The sequence below is a fragment of the Sorex fumeus genome, unplaced genomic scaffold, assembly GCF_029834395.1.
Source record: "Sorex fumeus unplaced genomic scaffold, SorFum_2.1 ptg000055l, whole genome shotgun sequence".
Taxonomy (NCBI): Eukaryota; Metazoa; Chordata; class Mammalia; order Eulipotyphla; family Soricidae; genus Sorex; species Sorex fumeus.
Genome location: NW_026606112.1, coordinates 5,104,781 through 5,125,862, shown reverse-complemented (window position 1 = coordinate 5,125,862; position 21,082 = coordinate 5,104,781). Strand labels below are relative to the sequence as shown.

At 49.7% G+C, this 21,082-nt stretch overlaps 1 protein-coding gene across 2 annotated transcripts in view; it reads left to right on the top strand.

Moving 5' to 3' along the window:
* Positions 1–7,330: 7,330 nt before the first annotated feature.
* The window catches only part of TBC1D1 (TBC1 domain family member 1), a 204,104-nt gene continuing 190,352 nt past the window's right edge, over positions 7,331–21,082 (top strand). For both annotated transcript variants that reach the window (XM_056125549.1, XM_056125550.1), the window contains exons 1-2: positions 7,331–7,582; positions 18,706–19,170. In XM_056125549.1, the coding sequence (XP_055981524.1) occupies positions 18,760–19,170 (411 nt within the window). In that variant the 5' untranslated portion in view covers positions 7,331–7,582; positions 18,706–18,759. The remainder of the gene's footprint in view (positions 7,583–18,705; positions 19,171–21,082) is intronic.

Genomic DNA, 21,082 nt, shown 5'->3' with positions numbered 1-21,082 from the left:
TCGAGATTCCAGACCAAGAGCATGCACAGTGGATAGAGCACAGCTCAGGGACAAGGCCATTGCACATCAAAGGTGAGCAGATGTTGGGGGACAGGACCGTGATGACAATCTGGATCAGGCATTGGGGGACAGGATAAGTGACATCATGCACGGATAAAAAGAGAGGCCTGGACACTGGGGAGGGACTCAGACCCATGCTGTTTTTAAACTGTACAAAAAAACCCTTTACCTTCTTTTTTTGTGGGCTGGAGCACAGTGTGGGTAGGGAGTGGTTGCCTTGCATGCAGCCGACCTGGGTTCGATTCCTCCATGCCTCTTGGAGATCCTGGCAAGCTACCGAGAGTATCTGGCCTGCATGGCAGAGCCTGGCAAGCTACTGTGGCATATTCAATATGCCAAAAACAGTAACAAGACTCACAATGGAGACGTGACTGGTGCCCGCTCAAGCAAATGGATGAACAACGGGAAGACAGCGCTACAGTGCTGCAGTGCTTTTTCTGTAAGGCAAGGGGGCCACACTCAGCTGTGCTCAGAGCTTCCTCCTGGCTCTGTGCCCAGGGATCATTCCTAGCAGGGCTTGGGGACCATATATGGTACTGATGATTGAACCCAGGTTGGGCGCATGCAAGACAAGCACTTTACCCTCGGTCCTATCTCTCTGGTCCCTAAATTCTAACTTCTTAAGCTTCTGAGTTTCATAGGCAAATCTTGCACACGGTACTCAAGAAGCCACAAGTTCAGGAATAAATCCACATTTGCCCCATCACATTTATTGGGATGAGGGCACGTCCAGCAGTGCTTAGGGGCTGTTCCTTGCATGGTGCTTAGAGAAAGCTCACTGTGAGACAATGTGGTGCCAGGGCTCAAATCTGGGGTTCTTGCCGATTTTTTTGGCTTTTTGGGTCACACCTGTTTTTTTTGGGGGGGGGCAGAGGGGAGAGGGTGACATCCAGTGATGCTCTGCACTCAGAAATTGCACAGTGGTTACTCTTGGCTCATACACTCAGGAATTACTCCTGGCAGTGCTCAGGGGACCATATGGGATGCTGGGAATCAAACCCAGGTCTCCCACGTGAAAGGCAAATGCCCCACCTGCTGTGCTATTGCTCCAGCCCCTCCAATGTTTTTTTGACATCCAGCATTGTCATTACTCTGACTCTTCCCACCAATTCCAATGGCTCATAATTTTACAGGCCCTGTGGCCTTATTAAAGCTGATATACATGTTTCTGGCCTTTGGCGAAGGCCAAATTGTGCAGCAAAATTACGAAAGAGTGTATAGGGGAAGCCCCAAAAGAATGACTCACGGCAGGTTTTCAGAGGAGAGGGAAGTACCCTGACACACACAGCAGCCGTCATGGTTGCTGATGTATTCGCTTCCAGGTTTCACTCACTGCATTCTGGCTCGACGCCTCAAGAAGGGACACTCTCTGCTCTCCCTGTGCTTCCCAGCCACACAAGGTAGAACTATGAATTCTGAAGTTGGATCACAGGGTGTTTTTACCCCACTCCTGTTTTAATTTGAGTCCAGGTGCATATACACATTCACAGGTATATAGATACATAAAGGAACACCGTTCTGCTCTGAGAAAGGATGAAGGTTTGTGATTTGTAGCAACTTGGATAAAATTGAAGAGTGTCATGATAATTAAAATGATCAGAAAGTAAAGGATAAATACCAGATGATTGGGTTGGAGAGATAGAACATGTTCTTGCCTTGCAAGTAGTCAACTCCTGACTCAAATTCCTGGCACAGCATGTCAGGGGTCATTCCTAGCACAGAGCCAGTAATTGCCCCTGAGAATATCCAGCCATGGTCCCCAACCCCCCCAAAATAATAATGAAAGTAAAAACTAAATGTCAGATGATCTCACTCAAATGTGACTTTTATAAAAATAAAGAAAATAAGGCTAGAGCGAGAGCACAGAGGGTAGGCTGTTTGCCTTGCATGTGGCCAACCCAGGTTCGATTCCCAGCACCCCAGATGGTCCCCCAGCACTGCCAGGAGTAATTCCTGAGTGCAGAGCCAGGAATAACCCCTGTGCATTGTTGGGTGTGACCCCTCAAAAAAGCAAATAAATAAATAAATAAAAATAAAGAAATTAGGGGCTGGAGAGATAGCACATTGGGTAGGGCATTTGTCTTGCACACAGCCGACCCGGGTTTGATTCCAAGCATCCCATATGGTCCCTTGAGCACCGCCAGGAGTAACTCCTGAGTGCAGAGCCAGTAGAAACCCCCGTACATTTCCAGGTGTGACCCAAAAAGCAAAAAAATAAATTATAATTAGACAATCTTGATGACAAAAAATCCTGTGATATGGTCAACTGAACTGGGCAGGTGAGGAGAGTGAGGACAGTGATGGGTGGAGATGGAAATGCTGGGGGAGGGATTGGTGTAGCAACTCTACAAGCATAGAGCAGCATAGTACTGTAAGCTAGAATACAGCAAGAAAAAATAGTTATAAAGAAAAAATATGGCACACGCAGAGATTCGATTGCCAAAGCAAATAACTGATGTTTGAAATGACGGGCACTGGTGGAGGTATGGGGACTTGATCATTGTATAGCTGAAACCCAAGCACAAAATTTGTAAGCCTATAACTGTACCTCATGGTTTTTCACTAATAAAAAAAAAAAAAAAAAAAAAAAAAAAGAAAATGGACAAGCTACCAAGTGAGGGGTAAGAAGCTCTTCATTAGAAAAGGATGCATGAAGAGAACTGCATTGATCTAAACAGAAATTTTAATTACATACTTGGGAAAAATATATACCATGAATATTAAAATGCAGCTGGCTACAGATTCCTTGAATGCCTCCGGGGCTCTGCAGGATGAGGCCTGGCGAGGGCTCCTGCAGGCACACCTGGAGGGCCTCTCACCTGTCCTAGCTGTGTGGGGACAGTGTGGTGTTTTATCCCTGCTGCCCAGTCTTCATCCTGTCCTTCCCCTGGATCCCAGCAAGCCCCAAGTTTCCCTTTTGGATGTTTTAGTGCTGCTGATGCAGACGACTCTGAGACAACTGTTTATGGCAGCACCAAGAGGGAGCTGTTTCCAGGCCTGTGTTTTTATAAGGCCTCCATGTCATTCCCAGGGGATGAACTGGCCTCAAGACTAGCACATCAAAGCAGAAATCATGGCTGCTCACAAGGCCATGGTTCTTCTCTCACCTAGATGAGGGTGTGGGCAAACGGGCAACTGTATCACTTAGAAATCTCTGAGCTGGGCTAGAGTGATAGCACAGCAGGTAGGGCGTTTGCCTTGCACATGGCCGACCTGGGTTCGATTACCAGCATCCCATATGGTCCCCCGAGAACGGCCAGGAGTAATTTCTGAGTGCATGAACCAGGAGTGACCCCTGTGCATCACTGGGTGTGACCCCCCAAAAAATCTCTGAGTAACTCATAAATAAATCTCTCGAAAGAAACTAAAAAAAAGTTGCAGAGATGTTTCCAGATCCCGCACCAGGCTCATACACTCAGGAATTTTGGGTTTGGAGCACCCAAAGTCACCATCCAGTTAAAAATTTAACTCTATCTGTATCACCCATGCAAAAGTTTTGAACTCCTAGAGCACACAGCGTAATTCTGCATCACTGATAACCACAGTGGTATCAGTGGTGTAGCACACCACACTGAATGAATGCAAAGCAGAAGGCAACCAATCTCGACTAACAAAATATAAACACACAAGGCTTACCCTGTAACAACCTGTTAATACTCTGTTATACAAGGCTTGAAGGGCTTCCTGGTGAGATAGAACAATTTTCGCACACTTTTTTCTAAGGAAACATTTTTTGATTATGTTTAGTGAATTATTTATAATGGCAACACTAATTAATTAATTATTCAGGGCCTGCTATCGGGAAAGGCTTGAGGGAGGGGTGGTTGGGAAAATTTGAAATAATGGTGATGGGAAAGTGCAATCGTGGTGGGATTGGTGTTGGAATACTGAATGTAACAAATCATCATGAACGACTATATAAAATAAATAGATTATTTTTAATTAGTTGTTTTACAAAATTCATGAGCTGGGACTTGCCGGGTTTCTACAATGGAGAGGAGCCAGGAATGGTTCCCAGCCTGTGATAGTATGGGGGACATGGCCTTGGGTTGCCTCTGTTCTCCTATGCTTCCTTCTTCCCACCTTCCTGGCCTGCTTAGCACCCTATCCAACTGCCTCTTGTCTCTAAACTCTCCTGCACTCTGGGATAAAGGGAGTTGGGGTGACAGTGGGTATAGCAGGAATAGAGGGAGAAAATGAGGGGTAAAAAGGGGGTTGAGAGATGCTCAGTAGGCTGATTGAATGAAGGCTTTGCATGCAGGAACCCCAGGTTTGATTCTCAGCATCCCGTGGTCCTCCAAACACCAGGAGTAGCCCCTATGTACCACTGGGTATGTTCCCAAACTCCCCCAAAATAAATATTTGAGGTGAAGTACACAGAAAACTGTGATATAACCAAGAATGAGCTCATGTGTCAAGATTGCTGCTACAAGAGGCCAGGGAGACAGTGGTAGAAGGAGCTGTGGGTGGTTGGGTCCTCACAATCTGGGCTCCATGGCCTGCAAGAGACTGGAGCCTCTTTGCTTTCTCAGCAGCCAAGTGGAACTCATCTTCTCGGGTCTGTGGCATTTTGTGAGGATTAAAGATAATAAATGTGAAGTGCCTACAACAAATGGCCCCCAGAGAATCATGATACTGGCCCATTAAGGAATAACAACTCTTGCTAGTATGAGAGTATGGTGGTGGTTGTTCTTGTTGTTTTTAAATTTTACTTTATTTTTATAAGATTGTTCACAATAATTTATTGCATTCAGTATTCCAACACTAATCCCACCACCATTACACCTTCCCATCACCATTTCTAATTTTCCCAACCACCACCCAAGCCTACCCCAATACCAGGCCCTAAATAATTTACTTTGTATTGTTTGTTATAAATAATTCTCTAAAGATGATCAAAAAGATTTTCTCTAGAAGAAGACTGTTGTATCTCACCCTGGAGTCATTGAGCTCTTGTATAAGATTACTAACCTGCTGTTGTTTCAGGTTTTGACTTGTGTGCTAATATTTTTTTAATTGAGATTGGTTGCCTCTACCTTACATTCTATCCAACGTGTACTACTCCTGGTACATCAGTGGTGTAGAGTAAGAGATGATGTCATGGCTGCACACTCCAGAAATTCTAAAATTTTAAATAAGGTGATACAGTTGACGTTAGATTTTTAACTGGATGGTGACTTTGGGGTCTGAGGCATCACTACAGCTTGTTGATCTGTTCCGAGATTTTTTTGTGAGTCTCAGGATCATCGGTGGCACCAGAGGCAGTTTGTAGGCATGACTGCCAGCCTCCTGGAAGAACAGGAGAATGGGGGAAATTGCCCATCCCTAACTCCATGAGAGCCTGGAGATTTGAGTCACAAAACCCACATACCTGAGGTTTTTCTTTTTATAAATGTAGGAGTACTGCTATTTATTTAGCTATTGATTAAGCTGGTTGAATTGGGCATGAACTCCACATGACTTTTTAAACAAATTTTTAATTGAATGTCCGTGAGATAGACCATTACCTAGCTGTTCATAATTGGGTTTCAGTCATCCAGTGATCCAGCACCCATCCCTCCACCAGTGTGCATTTTCCACCACCAATGTTCCCTGTTTCCCTACCATCGCCCTCCAAAACCCCATCCTCCACCCCAGACTCCCTCTATAGGAGGACCTTTCCTTCTTGCTCTCTCTCTCCTTTCTTTTTGTGCATTTCCTATGATTTGCAATACAATACCTGAGTTTTTCAACAGATTTATTCGTGGGTGAGGCTTATCTGAGCCTGTGAAAATAGGCCCTGAGCATGGTGGCAATTGGGTTCTGGAGGGTTTTGGCTGCCAGGACCCTGTTAGGTGGATGGTGGGACTCGCCTGCCCCGCCCCCCCCCCCCCCCCCCCCCCCCCCCCCCCCCCCCCCCCCCCGCTCCATGAGGTTCAACCTGGTACGGGGTGGTATTACAATTTAGAAACTAAAACTGCTGTGTCCTGATTGAATCCAGCACCCTGAATGTGAGCCTCCAGGTGAATGGGTTCAGGAACCTCCTACAGGACTCAAGAACTGGGTCCATTTCTAGGAATACATAGTTTCTGGGGAGGGTACAGGGTGGCCAAGCAGGGGGACACCTTGAACCACCTCTGGGGTCTTAAGTCGCAAGCTGGGACCGTTGGTTGAGGCCCTGCACTGGGACAAGGGTTCCCAGTCCAACCTCACTGTGATCCTGGAAAGTGCACGCTGGGTGACCCCCTACAATGCCTCTGCAGGTGTCCGTCCTCTCCCTCCTGCACACTCCACTTACTTATTTTTATCCCTAGTGGAGGTCAGGCTAGTGGTCCAGTACCTGAAGATGCAGGATGTGGTGGTTTGGACCCTGCATGTTGGGGATCCCCAGATCACCGCAGCAGTGCTGGGGGCTGCCACAGCGACGCCTGGAGATGCTCAGGGAGCCTTCTGGTGCAGGAAATAGAACCCCACTCACGGAACCCTGCTCACCACTGTCCTACTTCCCAGCCCCCAGCACTAGTCCGAGGAGAGAGTGGAGACCTTCAGCAGCTCACCGAGGCCAAACGTGTGTGTGTGTATAGCTGAGGTTTGGGTTCAAGGGCAACTCTACAGCCCCAACCCGGGATCTCAGCCGACTCCCTAAAATAAGGTCCCAGGGGCTGGAGCGATAGCACAGTGGGTAGGGCGTTTGCCTTGAACTCAGCCAACCTGGGTTCAATTCCCAGCTTCCCATATGTTCCCCTGAGCACCACCGGGAGTAATTCCTGTGTGCATGAGCGAGGAGTAACCCCTAAGTATTGCCGGGTGTCACCCAAAAAGAAAAAAATAAAATAAAATAAAATAAAATAGGAGCCCAACGGACTGGATCCCTGAAACTCTGCTGGACTTCCTGCTGGGGTTTCTCCAACCTCTTCTCCTCTCCACCTTCCCCTTCTCCCTCCAGCCTCCTCTGCCTCTCACGCCCACACCCCCAACCCCAGGTCCTGGTCCAGCCAGGGTGATTACTGGGTGGAACCGGGATTGGAGAGGGGTTGCTTGCTCCCTGCCACCGCCATCCTGGTCTTGCATCTCCCCAGGTGTCCTGCTGTGCTTCTCGTACCCCGAGCCCGGGGGGCGCGCAAGCGGGAAGCACAGCCCCCGCCCCCGCAAGCATCTCGCCAGACTGGTGAGAAAGGGGGCTCCCGGGGGCTGAACAGGCAGAGACCCCCCTCCTCAACTCCCGGATTCTCCCGCCGCGCCAGCCCGTGTTCAACCCCCAGGGAAGCGGGGCGCGTTGGCAGCGTGTCCTCCCTCCCCGGCGCTGCGCCGCCACCTGCTCCGAGCAGGCCGCGGGCCGCGCCCCCCGCCCCCCGCCCCCGAAGGCCGAAGGATGGGGCGGCCGCGGGGCCCCGCACTGCAGCAGCGAGGCCGGCGGGGGCCCCGGGGACCGAGCCCGCCCTCCGCACCTCCCCCGCGCCCCGCCGGCCCGCGAGGAGGAAACCGGAGCCGCGCGCAGACGCCGCCGGCCGGGCCCGGCGCCCCGAGCTCGCCGCGCGCGCAGGTAGGAGCCTCGGCGGGGGCGGCGACCCCGGCCCGAGCATCCCGGCCGCCGCGGGGTCCGCGCGCGTGGGGTCGCGGGGGCGGGAGTCGGGGAGCCACTGGCGGGTCTCGGGGGCCGCGATCGCCAGCTCCCGGGACACAAAAGCTGGCCCCGGCTTCCCTCCCGCCGCCTCCCCGCTCGGGCACCGGCGCTCGCCCGCCCGCTCCCCGCTCCCCGGCGCCCCGCTATCCTCCCTGCACGCTTCTCCCGGGGCCGGCGGGCGGGGAGGGCAACCGGGCCGGGGGCGGGGGCAGCGCGGTCCCTGACCCCCCCGGCACCCTGCGAAAGTTCAGGGGACTTTGCAGCAGGAACTTTGGCAAGTCCCACCCAGCCGCGCGCGCCGCCGCTCCGTCTGTCGGCACATCCTGTACTAGTCATTTTGAAACCCGGGCCGGCTTCTAGCAGCTTCCGGATCGCCCGGTGACGAGGGGACCCCCCTCACACTTGACCATGCATGCTTTTCCTGCCTTTTCTCGCCAAATGTCATTTTCTCCGAAATCCACCCAGAAAGGGACGCTTTCTTGACATTCTGGAATTTTTTATTTCCAATCGCTTATCTCCTAGCAGTTTGCTTTAAAAGGGAAGAGAAATGGAAAGTGATGATTGTTCTTTGCAGCAAACCGTTTTAATTTCAGAGTGCCCTAGATGGATGGCTAAGTATCCCCCCCCCCCCCAGCGCTGCTCTCTCTCTCTCTCTCTCTCTCTCTCTCTCTCTCTCTCTCTCTCTCTCTCTCTTACTCTTCCCCCCCTTCCTGGCCCCCACTTTGAGATTTGAGAAGAGTCGCAGATGACCAGGTTTGAATGGATCACACCCACGAAATTCAGCTCACTTTGCAAGTGTCAGCTTTTAAACTTTCTGCTCAGGTGTAAGCTGAAAGCATAGGCCTAGAGAACCCCCCTGGGAAAGCAGGCAGGCTCTGGGCTGATGGGAGGAACGGCCACCTGGGGCTGGGGGGTTGCTTGCTGGCTTGGTTGTTTGATTGAGTCCGGGAGCCAGCTCCATGTGGCAGAGGCTGGAATGGGAAAATATTGGGTTTTGATTGGGGGGCCACACCCAGCAGCGTTCAAGGCTTACTCCTGGCTCTGCATTCAGGGATCACTCTTGACAGGGCTGGGGTTGGCGAGAGGGGGATGTATCATATGAAATGCTGGGGTTGGAAGCCTGTTGGGCCGCGTGCCCTCCCCGCTGGATTATCTCCACTCCTGGAGTGGAAAGATGCAGCCTGAGCTACTATAGGAGCCTGGGACCCCACCTTTCTCCCATTCCTCTTGGGCAAGGACCCCCCAAAGCAGTGAGTGCTGCCCCTTTTCCTGGAGTTGATTGTGGAGGAGGTGTGCCTCCTTCCCAGCTCCTTCCTGGGTACCCAGAAAATTTAGAACCCAGCCTGGAAAAGTGGAGACACTTTATCCAACAGGTGTCTGCCAGCGGTTGGGAATGCCGCATCATCACAGTCTCAAATCCTCGGTTGGGTGGGTCGAACATTTCCACCAGGTTATCCAGGCCTTGGCTCTTTTAAAAATAAGGGGGGAGGGAGGGGAGTGCTTTCTCTCCAGACTCAGCGCAGGTGAGCACTGACAGAACATGAGCTGTGGCGTGTGGGCACAGCTGTGAGCTAAAGGGCACCGTGTGAAATGATTCAGGGGCATTTTTCTGGAGTGTAAACAGATGGTGTGTCCTCAGCCGATTGATGGAGCACAAGGACATCTGAGAGGGGGTGGCATGGCTCGAGGAGTAAATGAGACCGTCGGGTGGTCATGAGGAACAAGGGCCTTTAGGTGGATTTGGATCCCAAGAAGGGAGGGCGGGCTGGGGAGGGGGATTCAGCGGCATCATAACAGATTATTACTAAGGGGGTAGAATTTGGCTGATGGGCGTTTCTACTCTGCTACCATTCACCATCTTTCCTACGGAGAATCCTGGAGATCCCCTCCATATGTTTGAGGTAGGGATCGGCTCGAGCCTCACATATATCGGATGTCACTACCCTGTACCCCACCTCCTGCAGTTTTCTCTTTCCTGGAGGCATTTGTGTGGGGTGCAGTCATTGGGATCCAACCGTTCCTCCTGTGTGACCTGGTGGGTCTTCGTCCCTGTGAGAAGCAGCACGTGGAGGCAGTATCCCTGCCCCTCATTGCCCAGGGGTGGGCAGTCTCTGCCTCCCTGTTTACCTCGGGCCAGAGAGACCAAAGGGGCAGTCCAGTGCTTAGCCAGGTGAGGGGCCCCTCCTTTCCCTGCGTGCATCTTCTAGAATCTTCCAGAATGCACACAGCTTTGGCCTGCCCTCGCTTCAGCACCTCCAATGACTGTGGTTGAGGAGGCCCGTGCTTTGAACATGTGTTCGGTTGTGCCTTGCAGACGCCTCCTCCCCCTAATCCTCTCATGCTCCCAGCAGCTTGTCTTCCCACTTTGGGCTCCCTGGAGGACCTACCCTGTCTCTCAGCGGGGCTTCTGACTGTGTAGATGTGGGAGACTTGGCATAGCTGGTCCTGCCCTTTTCCCAGCTCCCTGTGCTGCCCTTCTCAAGTTTACTTCCCGTGTGAGTTCTGTACTTGATGTGTCCTCCCAGCCCTTCTCTTTTCTTGGTACTTAGAGCAGGAGAATCTGTCATATCACCGAGGGCCTGGCAGATGGTTCAGAGGGCTGCAGGAGGTCCTAGGTTCAATCCTTGGCACGGCGCAATCCCCCCCCCCCCACCCCAGCTCCAGCACTACCAGGAAATGAGCCACCCCAGCTGCCACCTGCGAGTCGCCCCCTGGGCTCTCAGGACTGGTGTGTGCGTTTGCCCCAGCTGGTGGCACAAGAATCAGGATTTCCATGATCAGTTCTCCTTACCACACGTTGCGCTGGCTAACTCTTCTCATTTCCTCCTTTCCAACAGGCGTGCCAACAAAGAATCCTTTTTTGATGGGGTGGGGGGGCACACCTGGTTGTTTTCAGAACTTACTCCTGGCTCGGTGCTCAGGGGGTTACTTCTGGTGGTACTCAGGGTGGTGGAACCTTATGTGGTGCCAGAGCTCAACTGGGTCGACCCCATAAAAGGCAAGAACCTTAAACCTTGCACGCAACCGACCTGGGTTTGATTCCTCTGTCCCGCTCGGAGAGCCCGGCAAGCTACCAAGAGTATCCCACCCACATGGCAGAGCCTGGCAAGCTCCCCATGGCGTATTTGATATGCCAAAAACAGTAACAAGTCTCACAATGGAGACGTTACTAGTGCCCGCTCGAGCAAATCGATGAATAATGGGAGGACAGTGCTACAGTGCTATTGCTTTTTGGGGGCCATACCATTTGTGCTCAGGGCTCACTCCTGGTGAGGCTTGAGGGACCATGTGTGGTGCTGGGAACCCAAGTCATTTGCATGCAAGCAAGCACCCTACTCACTGTACTATCGCTCTGGCCCCAATAAAGAATATTCACAAAATACATAAAGGGGTATATTTTCGAGATTTTTGACATGCTCAAGCAGAGATGTCCAGGGGACATTCTCTTAGGTCTAAAGGCAACATATGCCGTTTCCAGGTTTTGAATGTTTAGAGGAAGATTTATGGTATAGGGGCTCTGAGAGATAAAGATGAAACTCCGGTTCTAGTGAGGCTGTGCAGATGGTAGAAAATATGTTTTCATGCAACTAAGAGGCCTTTACTTGGATTAAACCTATTTCCCTCTGACAAGCAGCAACAATTTTTCTCCTGAAAGGAGAATTATTTTATAGTATGTACTTTTTTATTTTTTAATTTTTTTTAAATATGTATTTATTTTTATTTTGGTTTTGTTTGCTCCTTTTGTTTTTATTGGTTTGGGGCCCACATCCAGCAGTGTCCAGGGCTTACTCCAGACTCTGTGTTCAGGGATCACTCCTGGCCATGCTCTGGGGACCACATGTAGTACCAGGGATTGAACTGGGCCAGCTGTGTGCAAGGCAAGTGCCTTCCCTCTGTACTGTCTCTCCGGTCTCCTTAGGGTACGTATTTAAGCACATCTCTATGGCAATGAATCTGAACTTTCAAAGAGGGTACACATTTATTATCAATGGGTGCTTTCAAACCAGTGAATTTATATGTGTAAGGTTCTTGGTGCCTGGTCAATAGAGAGAACTTGATAAATATTCTCTGTTGCTACTCTTATAGGCCCTCCCGTTGATCGTCGATTTGCTCGAGCGGGCCCAGTAACGTCTCCATTGGAGACTTTGTTGTTACTGTGTCTGGCATATCGAATACTCTCGGTAGCTTGCCGGGCTCTCCGAGAGGGGCGGAGGAATCGAACTCGGGTCGGCCATGTTGGCCGCTTGTAAGGCAAACGCCCTACCTGCTGTGCTATCGCTCCAGCCCTTATATTTAATAATATTCTGTTACTTTTTACTCCTTTTTTTTGTCTCTCTTTTGATCATACCCGGTGATGCTCAGGTTATTCCTGGCTCTGGACTCAGGAATTACTGGGAATGCTCAGGGGACCAACACATGGGAGGCTGGGATGGAACCCGGGTGGGCCACATGCAGGACCAATGCTTTCCCCACTGTACTATCATTCCAGCCCTATGTTGCTCCTTTTATATTTACTCTCTGTGGGCCAGTGCTCAGGAGCACTTGGGCCACTCCCAGCAGCACTTAGTTCAGCGCTGGGGGTCGCCAGGGTCACATCTACCTGGTGGTGCTCAGAAGGAGGCCATCAGGGCTATACCCAGGGGTGGGACCATGCGGTGCTAGAGATTCAGGGTGGGTCCTTACACAACTGTGTAAGACATGTGCCTCTAGCTTGCCCTCATTTTCACATGTCTTTCAAGTATAACTTTGACATTAGCATTGGACCACCAGAGGCAAGCAAAAATTAGACAGAAAAGCACCCATCTAATCAACCTCAGAGATATTTTAGACTTGAAATATTGTCAGAATATTCTAAAAATATATTTAATATTGCACCGAATAGGAGATTGCACACAAAACAGGTCTGGATTCAGATTTGCTCTCACCACACTCGATAAAGCAAGGGTGACCAAAACATACTTCTTTGGGATTATCATCATCCCCTTGAAGATCAGCCAGGACCAGACTCCACCCCCTAATCCTTGCAACCAGCAAAGGAGATACAAAGGTGTGAGTGTTGGGTAGTGGGCTAGATCCCCGGCATCAGAGAGAAACAGAGGGACAGTGCCATTCTAAAAGTTGAGTTTGCTATGCCACTGATGTACAGGAGTAGTGTACATTGGATAAGATGTGACATAGAAGGTAACCACTCTCGATTCACAAAATATTAGCACACAGGCTCAACCTGTAAGAACATGTTAGTAATCTCTTATACGAACTCAGTGGCTACAGGGTGACAATCTTCACATACTTTCTCCTAAGGAAACCTTTTTTGATCATTATTAGAGAATTAGTCACAACAAGCAATACAAAATAAAAAATAAATAAATAAATAATTGAAGGTCTGCTATTGAGGCAGGCTTGGGTGGTGGTTAGGACATTTTGAAATAATAGTGGTGGCAAGGTATAATGGTGGTGGGTTTGGTGTTAGAATATGGAATATAACAAATTATTGTGAACAACTTTTTTTTTTCATTTTGGGTCACACTCAGCGATGCTCAGGGTTACTGCTGGCTCTACACTCAGGAATTACTCCTTGTGGTGCTTAGGGGACCATGTAGGATGCTGGGGACTGAACCTGGGTTGGCTGCATGCAAGGCAAATGCCCTACCTGCTGTGCTATTGCTCAGGCCCCAATTGTGAACAACTTTGTAAAAACAAAATTTAGTTTAAAAAATAATAATTAAAGTTGAGTTTGGTATCGGCTCTGTCTAATGCAGGAAGGAAACCATTAAAAGTGTTAAGTTCCACCCCCCTGCTGTTGGATAATGTGAAGGGTAATTGCCTCTGGCCCCAGAATATTATCTGAGGATCCTTCCTATTCTGTCACCAAACTCAGTGGCTCCCGAGATCCTCCAGGGACGCTGTAGACCATTCCTGGGGGAGCCACACTGCTCTGCCTGGGAGGGGATTCCCTTCAGGGAGTGAACACATCTTCTCACTGAGCTGGAGTTCCTTCTGCACGAGTCAGTGAGAAGCAGTGGTGACTGTGTGGTGGCTCTGCACAGCCCCGCGCCCTTCTCAGGGGATAGCAGACCCCCATGCATTGGTTCTCAGGGGTGCGTGGGGGCTAGCAGGACTCCCTCCTTGTTCTGCTGCACACCCGCCTGCTGATCTGGACCCTGGTTCAGAGCTGTGACAATGCCCTGCCCCAGCCCTGTTCCCGCCCTTTCTCTCCCTACTCTCCTCCACCAGTGTCCCGAGAAGATGGGCCCTGTGGTGTAGCAGCTCCTGGGGACCGAGTCCGAGTCCTCCTCCCTGGGGTTAGCTGGGGGTGGAGGTGCTGAGAGGAGAGAGGGTTCCTAATGACGTTCTCTTGAATCCCACCATCACTTCCCAGTCAACAAAACTCACCATTGTGTTCTGCACCCCAGCCCCATTTATATTCCGGAAGGGAGGCTGAGATCAGCATTGGATTCCCTCCCCCGCCAATAATCGGGGACATTTGGTATAACCCAGGACGATCATGAGATTCTCCAGATTTTAGAGGTTGAGCAAAAGTTGGAGATACTCATATTCTATTGTCTGGTGAGAAGATGCTTGAAATTTGGGCAAGTAATTGATTTTTTTCAACCTCATACTCAAAAGTGCCTCCAGGGACAGGTTGTTTGCTGCCTTGGATGGATCCTAGAGGGGCATCGGGCACTTCAATCCTTCCTCTTCTGTCACCAAACTCAGACAGGCCACTTCATCTCTTCAGAATCCAGCTTCCGGGGCTGGGGTGTAGTACAGTGGGTAAGGTGTTTGTCTTGCACTAGGCCGACCTGCGTTCAATCCCCAGCATCCCATATGGTCCCCCAAGCACCACCAGGAGTGCTGAGTGCAGAGCCAGGAGTAACCCCTGAGCATCCCTGGGTGTAACCCAACAAAGAAAAAAAAAGAATTCAGCTTTCTCACTTGGCGACATTTCTCAATGGCTTAGTGTCCAGTGCCAGAGACTTTGGTGGACCCCCCAAATGTTAAGTGGCCAGAGATCTCGGTGGAACGTCCAAATGTTAAATGACCACAAGCCTGAGCTCAGCCACCAACTGAGACACATAGGGACAGCACAGATATTTCAAAATTTTGTTCACATACCAAAACACACTCATACCAGGGACTCAGTTGTGAGGGCACTGATACAAGGGATTCATCAAGGAGGGTTCGCAAGCCTAAGAAACTCAAAATCCCAATCACCATCCGAGAGACTTTTTTTTTCATTTTGGGTCACACCCGATGATGCTCAGGGGTTACTCCTGGCTCAAGCACTCAGAAATCACTCCTGGTGATGCTCCGGGGACATATGGGATGCTGGGAATCGAACCCGGGTCGGCCGCGTGCAAAGCAAACGCCCTACCCTCTGTGCTATCACTCCAGCCACCCGGGAGAGTTTTTTAAGTCCTGTGCCTTCCTGCCTACCCTAGGCGCATGTCTGGGCGCCCCCTGCCAGCTGCGTTCTCATAGCCTGAGCTAGCAAGGGGAGGGTACAGAAGCGAAACACAGTGGCTCGCACATCTTGTTCCATTTACCTGAATCATCCTTGTTACCTGTGGTCAGATGTCAGGGCGTTTATGTTCATGCCCTTTCGATCTGGCATGTCGTTCTTACAAGATTGTAAGCTCATGACCCTAAGCACAAAGTGGAATCTAGCTTTCCAAAATGGAGTCTCGGTGGTTCTTTCAAAAGGACCTTTTTGGCTTTAAGCGGCAGGACTCAGGGGCCAGAGAGTGTACAGGAGATGGGCACTTGCCTTACATGCAGCAGACCCCAGTCCAAATTCCTGAGCACCACCAGGGGTCTCTCCTGTGCACAGAGTGGGCAATCACTCCTGAGAACACTGGAGTGTAGTTCCTCACTGTCACTGTCACTGTCCTCTCCTTGTTCATCAATTTGCTCGAGCAGGCCCATTTTGAGGCTTGTTGTTACTGTATTTGGCATATTGAATACGTCATGGGTAGCTTGCCAGGCTCTGCCATGCGGGCGAGATACTCTCGGTAGCTTGCCGGGCTCTCCAAGAGAGGTGGAGGAATTGAACCCGGCTTGGCCGGGCTGGCTGCGCGCAAGGCAAACACCCTAGTGCTGTGCTATCGCTCCAGCCCATTGTGAACATTATTCATTTTGATATGGAGAATTATCATATTCAGTCAATTCTCATATATATGTTTGTGTGTGTATGTATATGTATATATATATAAATTCATGTACACATGTGCATATATATTTGTATTTATACATTGTAGTTCCTCAAGAAACGAAAATTGTAGGACTCTATGAACATGCTTCTAGTGGTGTTAAGCACAGCTGGATTCACTAGCAAGATTATCGAAACTCCTAATAAAAGAGTACCTGTGTTTGAGCACAGACTGTGGTCTGTGGTAGGTAGGAGCTGTGTCGAACACAGAAGGTCTTTGTTAGGAATAAGGCTTCCACGCAGATGATCGTACCCACAAGAAGGTATTAGAAGCTCGGTGGAATAACAACTCGTAGGATTTCTGACTCTGGGGGCAGGACATGAGAGGTCTCTTGGGAAAGATGGTTCTCCTGGTGCTTAAAGGATGGTCTGAGGTTTCCTGCAAATGATGTAGATTGAGATGGTGTAAAACACCACCCATTGGTTCACTAGTACTGTTTGAAATGTTTGTTTGTTCCATGGAATTTTTTTTTTATTACTACAAACCTCACTCACATCATGGGCTTTTATTGGAAAAAAATGCAAGCTGTTACTTGTCTCCTCTGTCCAAGTTTCCATGATCTTCTCTCAGTAGATTCTGAAGGTACTTATAAATAGTTGTTACTGTCAGAGGCAGAACTTACTCACTGCAAATTTATAAACAGTAGCAAGGTCCAACATTATTTCTGCAGAAAATCTCAGAATTTTCCACACTGGTTGAAAAGTGAAAACTTGAGGAATTCAAATAGATTAATTGGTGAAAAGACAGAAGTGGTTTAGTGACTAATTATTTGCCAAATATTGAAATATCTAAGAGTTTTGATTTTTTTAATTTTGAATTGATTTTATTTATGTGTTCTCTTACTAGCACAGGGAAAAAGTTCTGCATTGCTTCTGCTTATTGCCACCATGTTAATTAGGGCTCATCTGCATTGATTGATAGATCTTGGGAATATCCTTTGTAATAATTCTAGTACGTTGTCAAACATGTCTTGGGATTAGCAGCTGTCAACGGTTAGATCTTGAAACAGATTCAGTTACAGGAGTGGAAGATGAACCAGATATTTAATGCCATTTTCACCTGTAGGATACAGAGAGAGAGAGAAATAGAGAAGAGAGCAGGGAGAGGAGAGGAAGGGGAGGGGAGGGGAGGGGAGGGGAGGAAGGGGAGGACAGGGGAGAGGATGGGAGGGGAAGGGAGGGGAGGGAAGAGGAGGGAAGGGAAGGGAAAATGAAAGGGAGAGGAAGGAAGGGGAGGAGTGGAGAGAAGAGGAGAGGAGAGGGAGATTATTATTTATAGGGAATGCTCTTTTATAAAATATACTCTCTAAATATGCTTTCTAAATACGTGTCTCTAAAGTGTGGGTTTATTTCTAAATGTATGAACATCTATTATTATTTTGCGGGAAGGGCTTGGGGCCACACCTGGCAGTGGTGGGTGCTTGGCTTGGTGCTTGGGACTCTCCTGACAGTGCTTGGAGTAAAATGTAGTGCTGGGGCTCCAACCTATCCTCCTGCCTGCCAAACATATACTCCAGCCTGCTGAACCATCTTCCTAGCACAATTTTTCTTTTGGGGGGTTGGAGAAGCCACATCTGAGGGTTCTCAGGTCTTCCTCCTGACTCTACTCAGGAATCACTCTTAGCAGGGCTTGGAGGAACATTTAGGGTGCTGGGGATTGAATCTGGGACATTTATGTGCAAGGAAAGCTCCCTACCCACTGTACTCTTTTCTGGCCCATTTATATTTCTTTTCAATAGCAAGCAGCTATAGGAAGTAGAAACCATCTTCCTGTAGAGTGAGGGTCAACATGCCCCATTGTGAAATAATTGGGTTCCTTGAATTTGATTATCTTTTTTGGGGGGGTGGGGTGGGGGGATGCCTCACCCAGCAATGCTCAAGGCTTATTCCTGGCTCTGTGCTCAGGGATCATTCCTGATGGTGCTCAGGGTCTATATGGTGTGCTGGGGATCAAACTTGGATCAACTGCATGCAAGGCAAGTCTCCTACCCCTATACTATATCTCTCAAGCTCTGAATTAATTGTTTTAAGAAATTTCCTTAAGGAGAGATGGCTTAGAGAGCTAGAGTTTGCGCCGGATGGATCTCTACCTGACCCCCTGAACACCTTCTGAAGTAACCTCTGAGCCCAGCTGGGTGTGGTCCAAGAGCTAAAAAGCAAAAGAAATTCCCTTAAACTCTATGTGAAAGAAGATCCCGGCTGCTGTCTGAGGACAGAACTTGTGTTTCCGGTCATGCTCCCTTCATTGGTTCCGAGAGGCTTATGCTCAACAGGGAGTCCCAGGGGGACCATTGTCACCTGAGTGTCACAGCCACAGCAGTGCCAGGTTTGCAGAGATGCAGTTATGGGGGCTGGAGCAATAGCACAGCAAGTAGGGCATTTGCCTTGCCACGGCCAACCTGGGTTCAATTCCCAGCATCCCTGAGCACTGCCAGGAGTAATTCCTGAATACAGAGCCAGGAGTAACCCCTGTGGATTGCTGGGTGTGACCCAAAAGGGAAAAAAAAGAAGAAATGCAGTTATGGGAAAGCTTTTTATAGGAACCTCCATCTACCTCTGCCTGTGTTTGGCTTTCAGACTTCTGAGTTCTCATGAACTGTCTCATGTCTTGTAAAGTCTTTATCCCTACCATCTCATTAAATCCAAATGCAGGGGGCCGGAGAGATAGTACAGCAGGTAAGGTATCTGCTGACTTGGGTATGAACCTCGTCAGGAGTGATCACTGAGCACAGAGCTAGGGCAGTAAGTAAGCTCTGAGCAGTGCTGGGGGTGGCCCAGAAACCAAGCAAGCAAGCAAACAAAAATCCAAATGCATCTGTTTTTCTCCCACCAGGAACCTGCATCAGGAGCAAAGAGAGCCCTGCCCTGTGCCGGCTGAGTTTCCAAGATGGAACCCATCACATTCACCGCGCGCAGACATGCGTTTCCCACTGACGCTTCAGTGGACTTCGGCCTCCAGCTGGTGGGCTCGCTGCCAGTGCACCCCCTCACCACCATGCCCATGCTGCCCTGGGTGGTGGCCGAGGTGCGGGGACTCAGCGTCTCCACCAAGGAGCCCGCCATCAAGCAAGTCCGCCTTACTGTTGCCCCCTCCGGGCTGAAGTGTGAACCTGAGCCCGGGAAAAGCCAGCAATGGGACCCGCTGCTCTGTTCCAGCGTCTTCGAGTGTAAGCCTCAGCATGTCCACAAGCTGATTCACAACAGTCATGACCCCAGCTACTTTGCCTGTCTGATTAAGGACGACGCGGCCGGTAGGCAGAGTATCTGCTATGTGTTCAAAGCCGACGACCAGACCAAAGTAAGTGGAACTGGGGGGAATCTGCAAGAGGAAGGGAGGGCCTGGATTGTTTTGTTGGAGAAGGGGGCTTGGGCTTCTATTTGCAGAGGACTGGAATGACTAAGAGATGAGCTGTAGTGATGCCTACATTCTCTTACTCCCTTTGGACGTGGAATAGTTGACAGTTTTGGAGAACGTTTGCTAACAGGAATTAGCCCAGTAGATAGCTCAGATAGAGACGGTTCGTTTTAGTTTGAGTTTCTCAACTAAAACAGTCCACGAGGAAATCTGTCTAAGCTTAGAACTGAGCGCTGAGTTGTTGGACTCATTTCCTAGAAGAGGTGAGCTCCGCTTCTCAAACAGAAATGCGCATCTGAGTTTTCTGGTGAGGGTGTGAAAAGGAAACAGGAGGTGTGGGATGAACCCCAAGAGCTGCAGCTGATGATACTCAGGGGGTTCAGGTGGGGATGGGGATTATACGTGGGCGACCTGGGTTCGATTCCTCCGCCCCTCTCAGAGAGCAGAGCAAACTACCAAGAGTATCCCACCCGCATGGCAGAGCCTGACAAGCTCCCCATGGTGTATTCAATATGCCAAAAACAGTAACAAGTCTCACAATGGAGATATTACTGGTGCCCGCTCGAGCAAATCAATGAACAACAGGAGAACAGTGCTACAGTGCAGTACACATGCAATGCAAGCCATGCACCCCCCTCCCCCATCTCTGGGCTACCTTCCAGCCCCCATGCCTGCATTTCTGACAGGTTCCCACTGCTCTGGGTATGGCACTTGGGCAATAAGTACTAGATGGGGGCAGCCCATCGCTGACCTGCAGTCTCACACAGGCCTGATGGTGGTGCAGTGCTCCCTATGTTGGGGTGGGCGGCATCCCACCCTAGTTTGTGGTGCTTGCACCCTTGGGGGTGGTCCTCACCAGGGGTCGAGTGGTCTGGTTCTTCTGGTCATTGGCACTTGCACATGTACTCACCCAGGTGAGCTCCTGGCCACAGAACTCACGTGTCTCCTTTAGTTGTGATGCTTCGATAGGGTTCGTGGCCCTTGGGTCATGGTGCTAGCACACACACACACATCTTGGTTCAGTGTGACTGGAAATTGTATGCAGCAGGGGGATCTCAAAAAAGTGGAGTTGTGAGGATGGAGCTCACGGCTCATGGGGGTGTCGGGGATCGAATTCATGGCCTCAGGTTTGAGAGGCAGATATATGTGGAGGCACTGAGCCAGCCCCATGGGTTCTGAGGTCAGTGAAATAGAAAGTTTGGTACTTTCCTTTTTTTTTTTTTTAAATAATTGTAGTGGGCCAATTTTATGTCAAATCCGTTACTATTTTCTTTCATGATGGGATTGAGAAAAAATATATATGAACCGTGGTAAAATTCTCACTAGTTCCTCTCTTTCCCTGTTTCTTTGTACGTGTTTTTGGTAGTGATTTTTGTAGTCCTGTGCAGAGCTCACTTAAAGGCACCTGTCTTTTTTAGGAAGGTTAATTTAAATCAGAGCTTCTTAAATTTTTTTCTACTTATTGGGCTGGAGCGATAGCACAGCGGTAGGGCGTTTGCCTTGCATGCAGCCAACATGGCCGACCCGAGTTCGATTCCTCTGCCCCTCTCGGAGAGCCTGGCAAGCTACAGAGAGTATCGAGCCCGCAGGGCAAAGCCCGGCAAGCTCCCCATGACGTATTCGATATGCCAAACACAGTAACATCAAGTCTCATGATGGAGACGTTACTGGGCCGGCTCAAGCAAAAATCGATGAACAATGGGAGGACTGTGACTGATGATCCCATTTGGCCCAAGAAGTGCAAGATGGCTGGAAATTGCCAGAAACACTTCTGGTTTTAGGCAATTTTTTAATGAATTTTTGGTCATTGAACCTTCAGAAACTTTTTACTGTTGCCCCCACATTTAATGCCCAC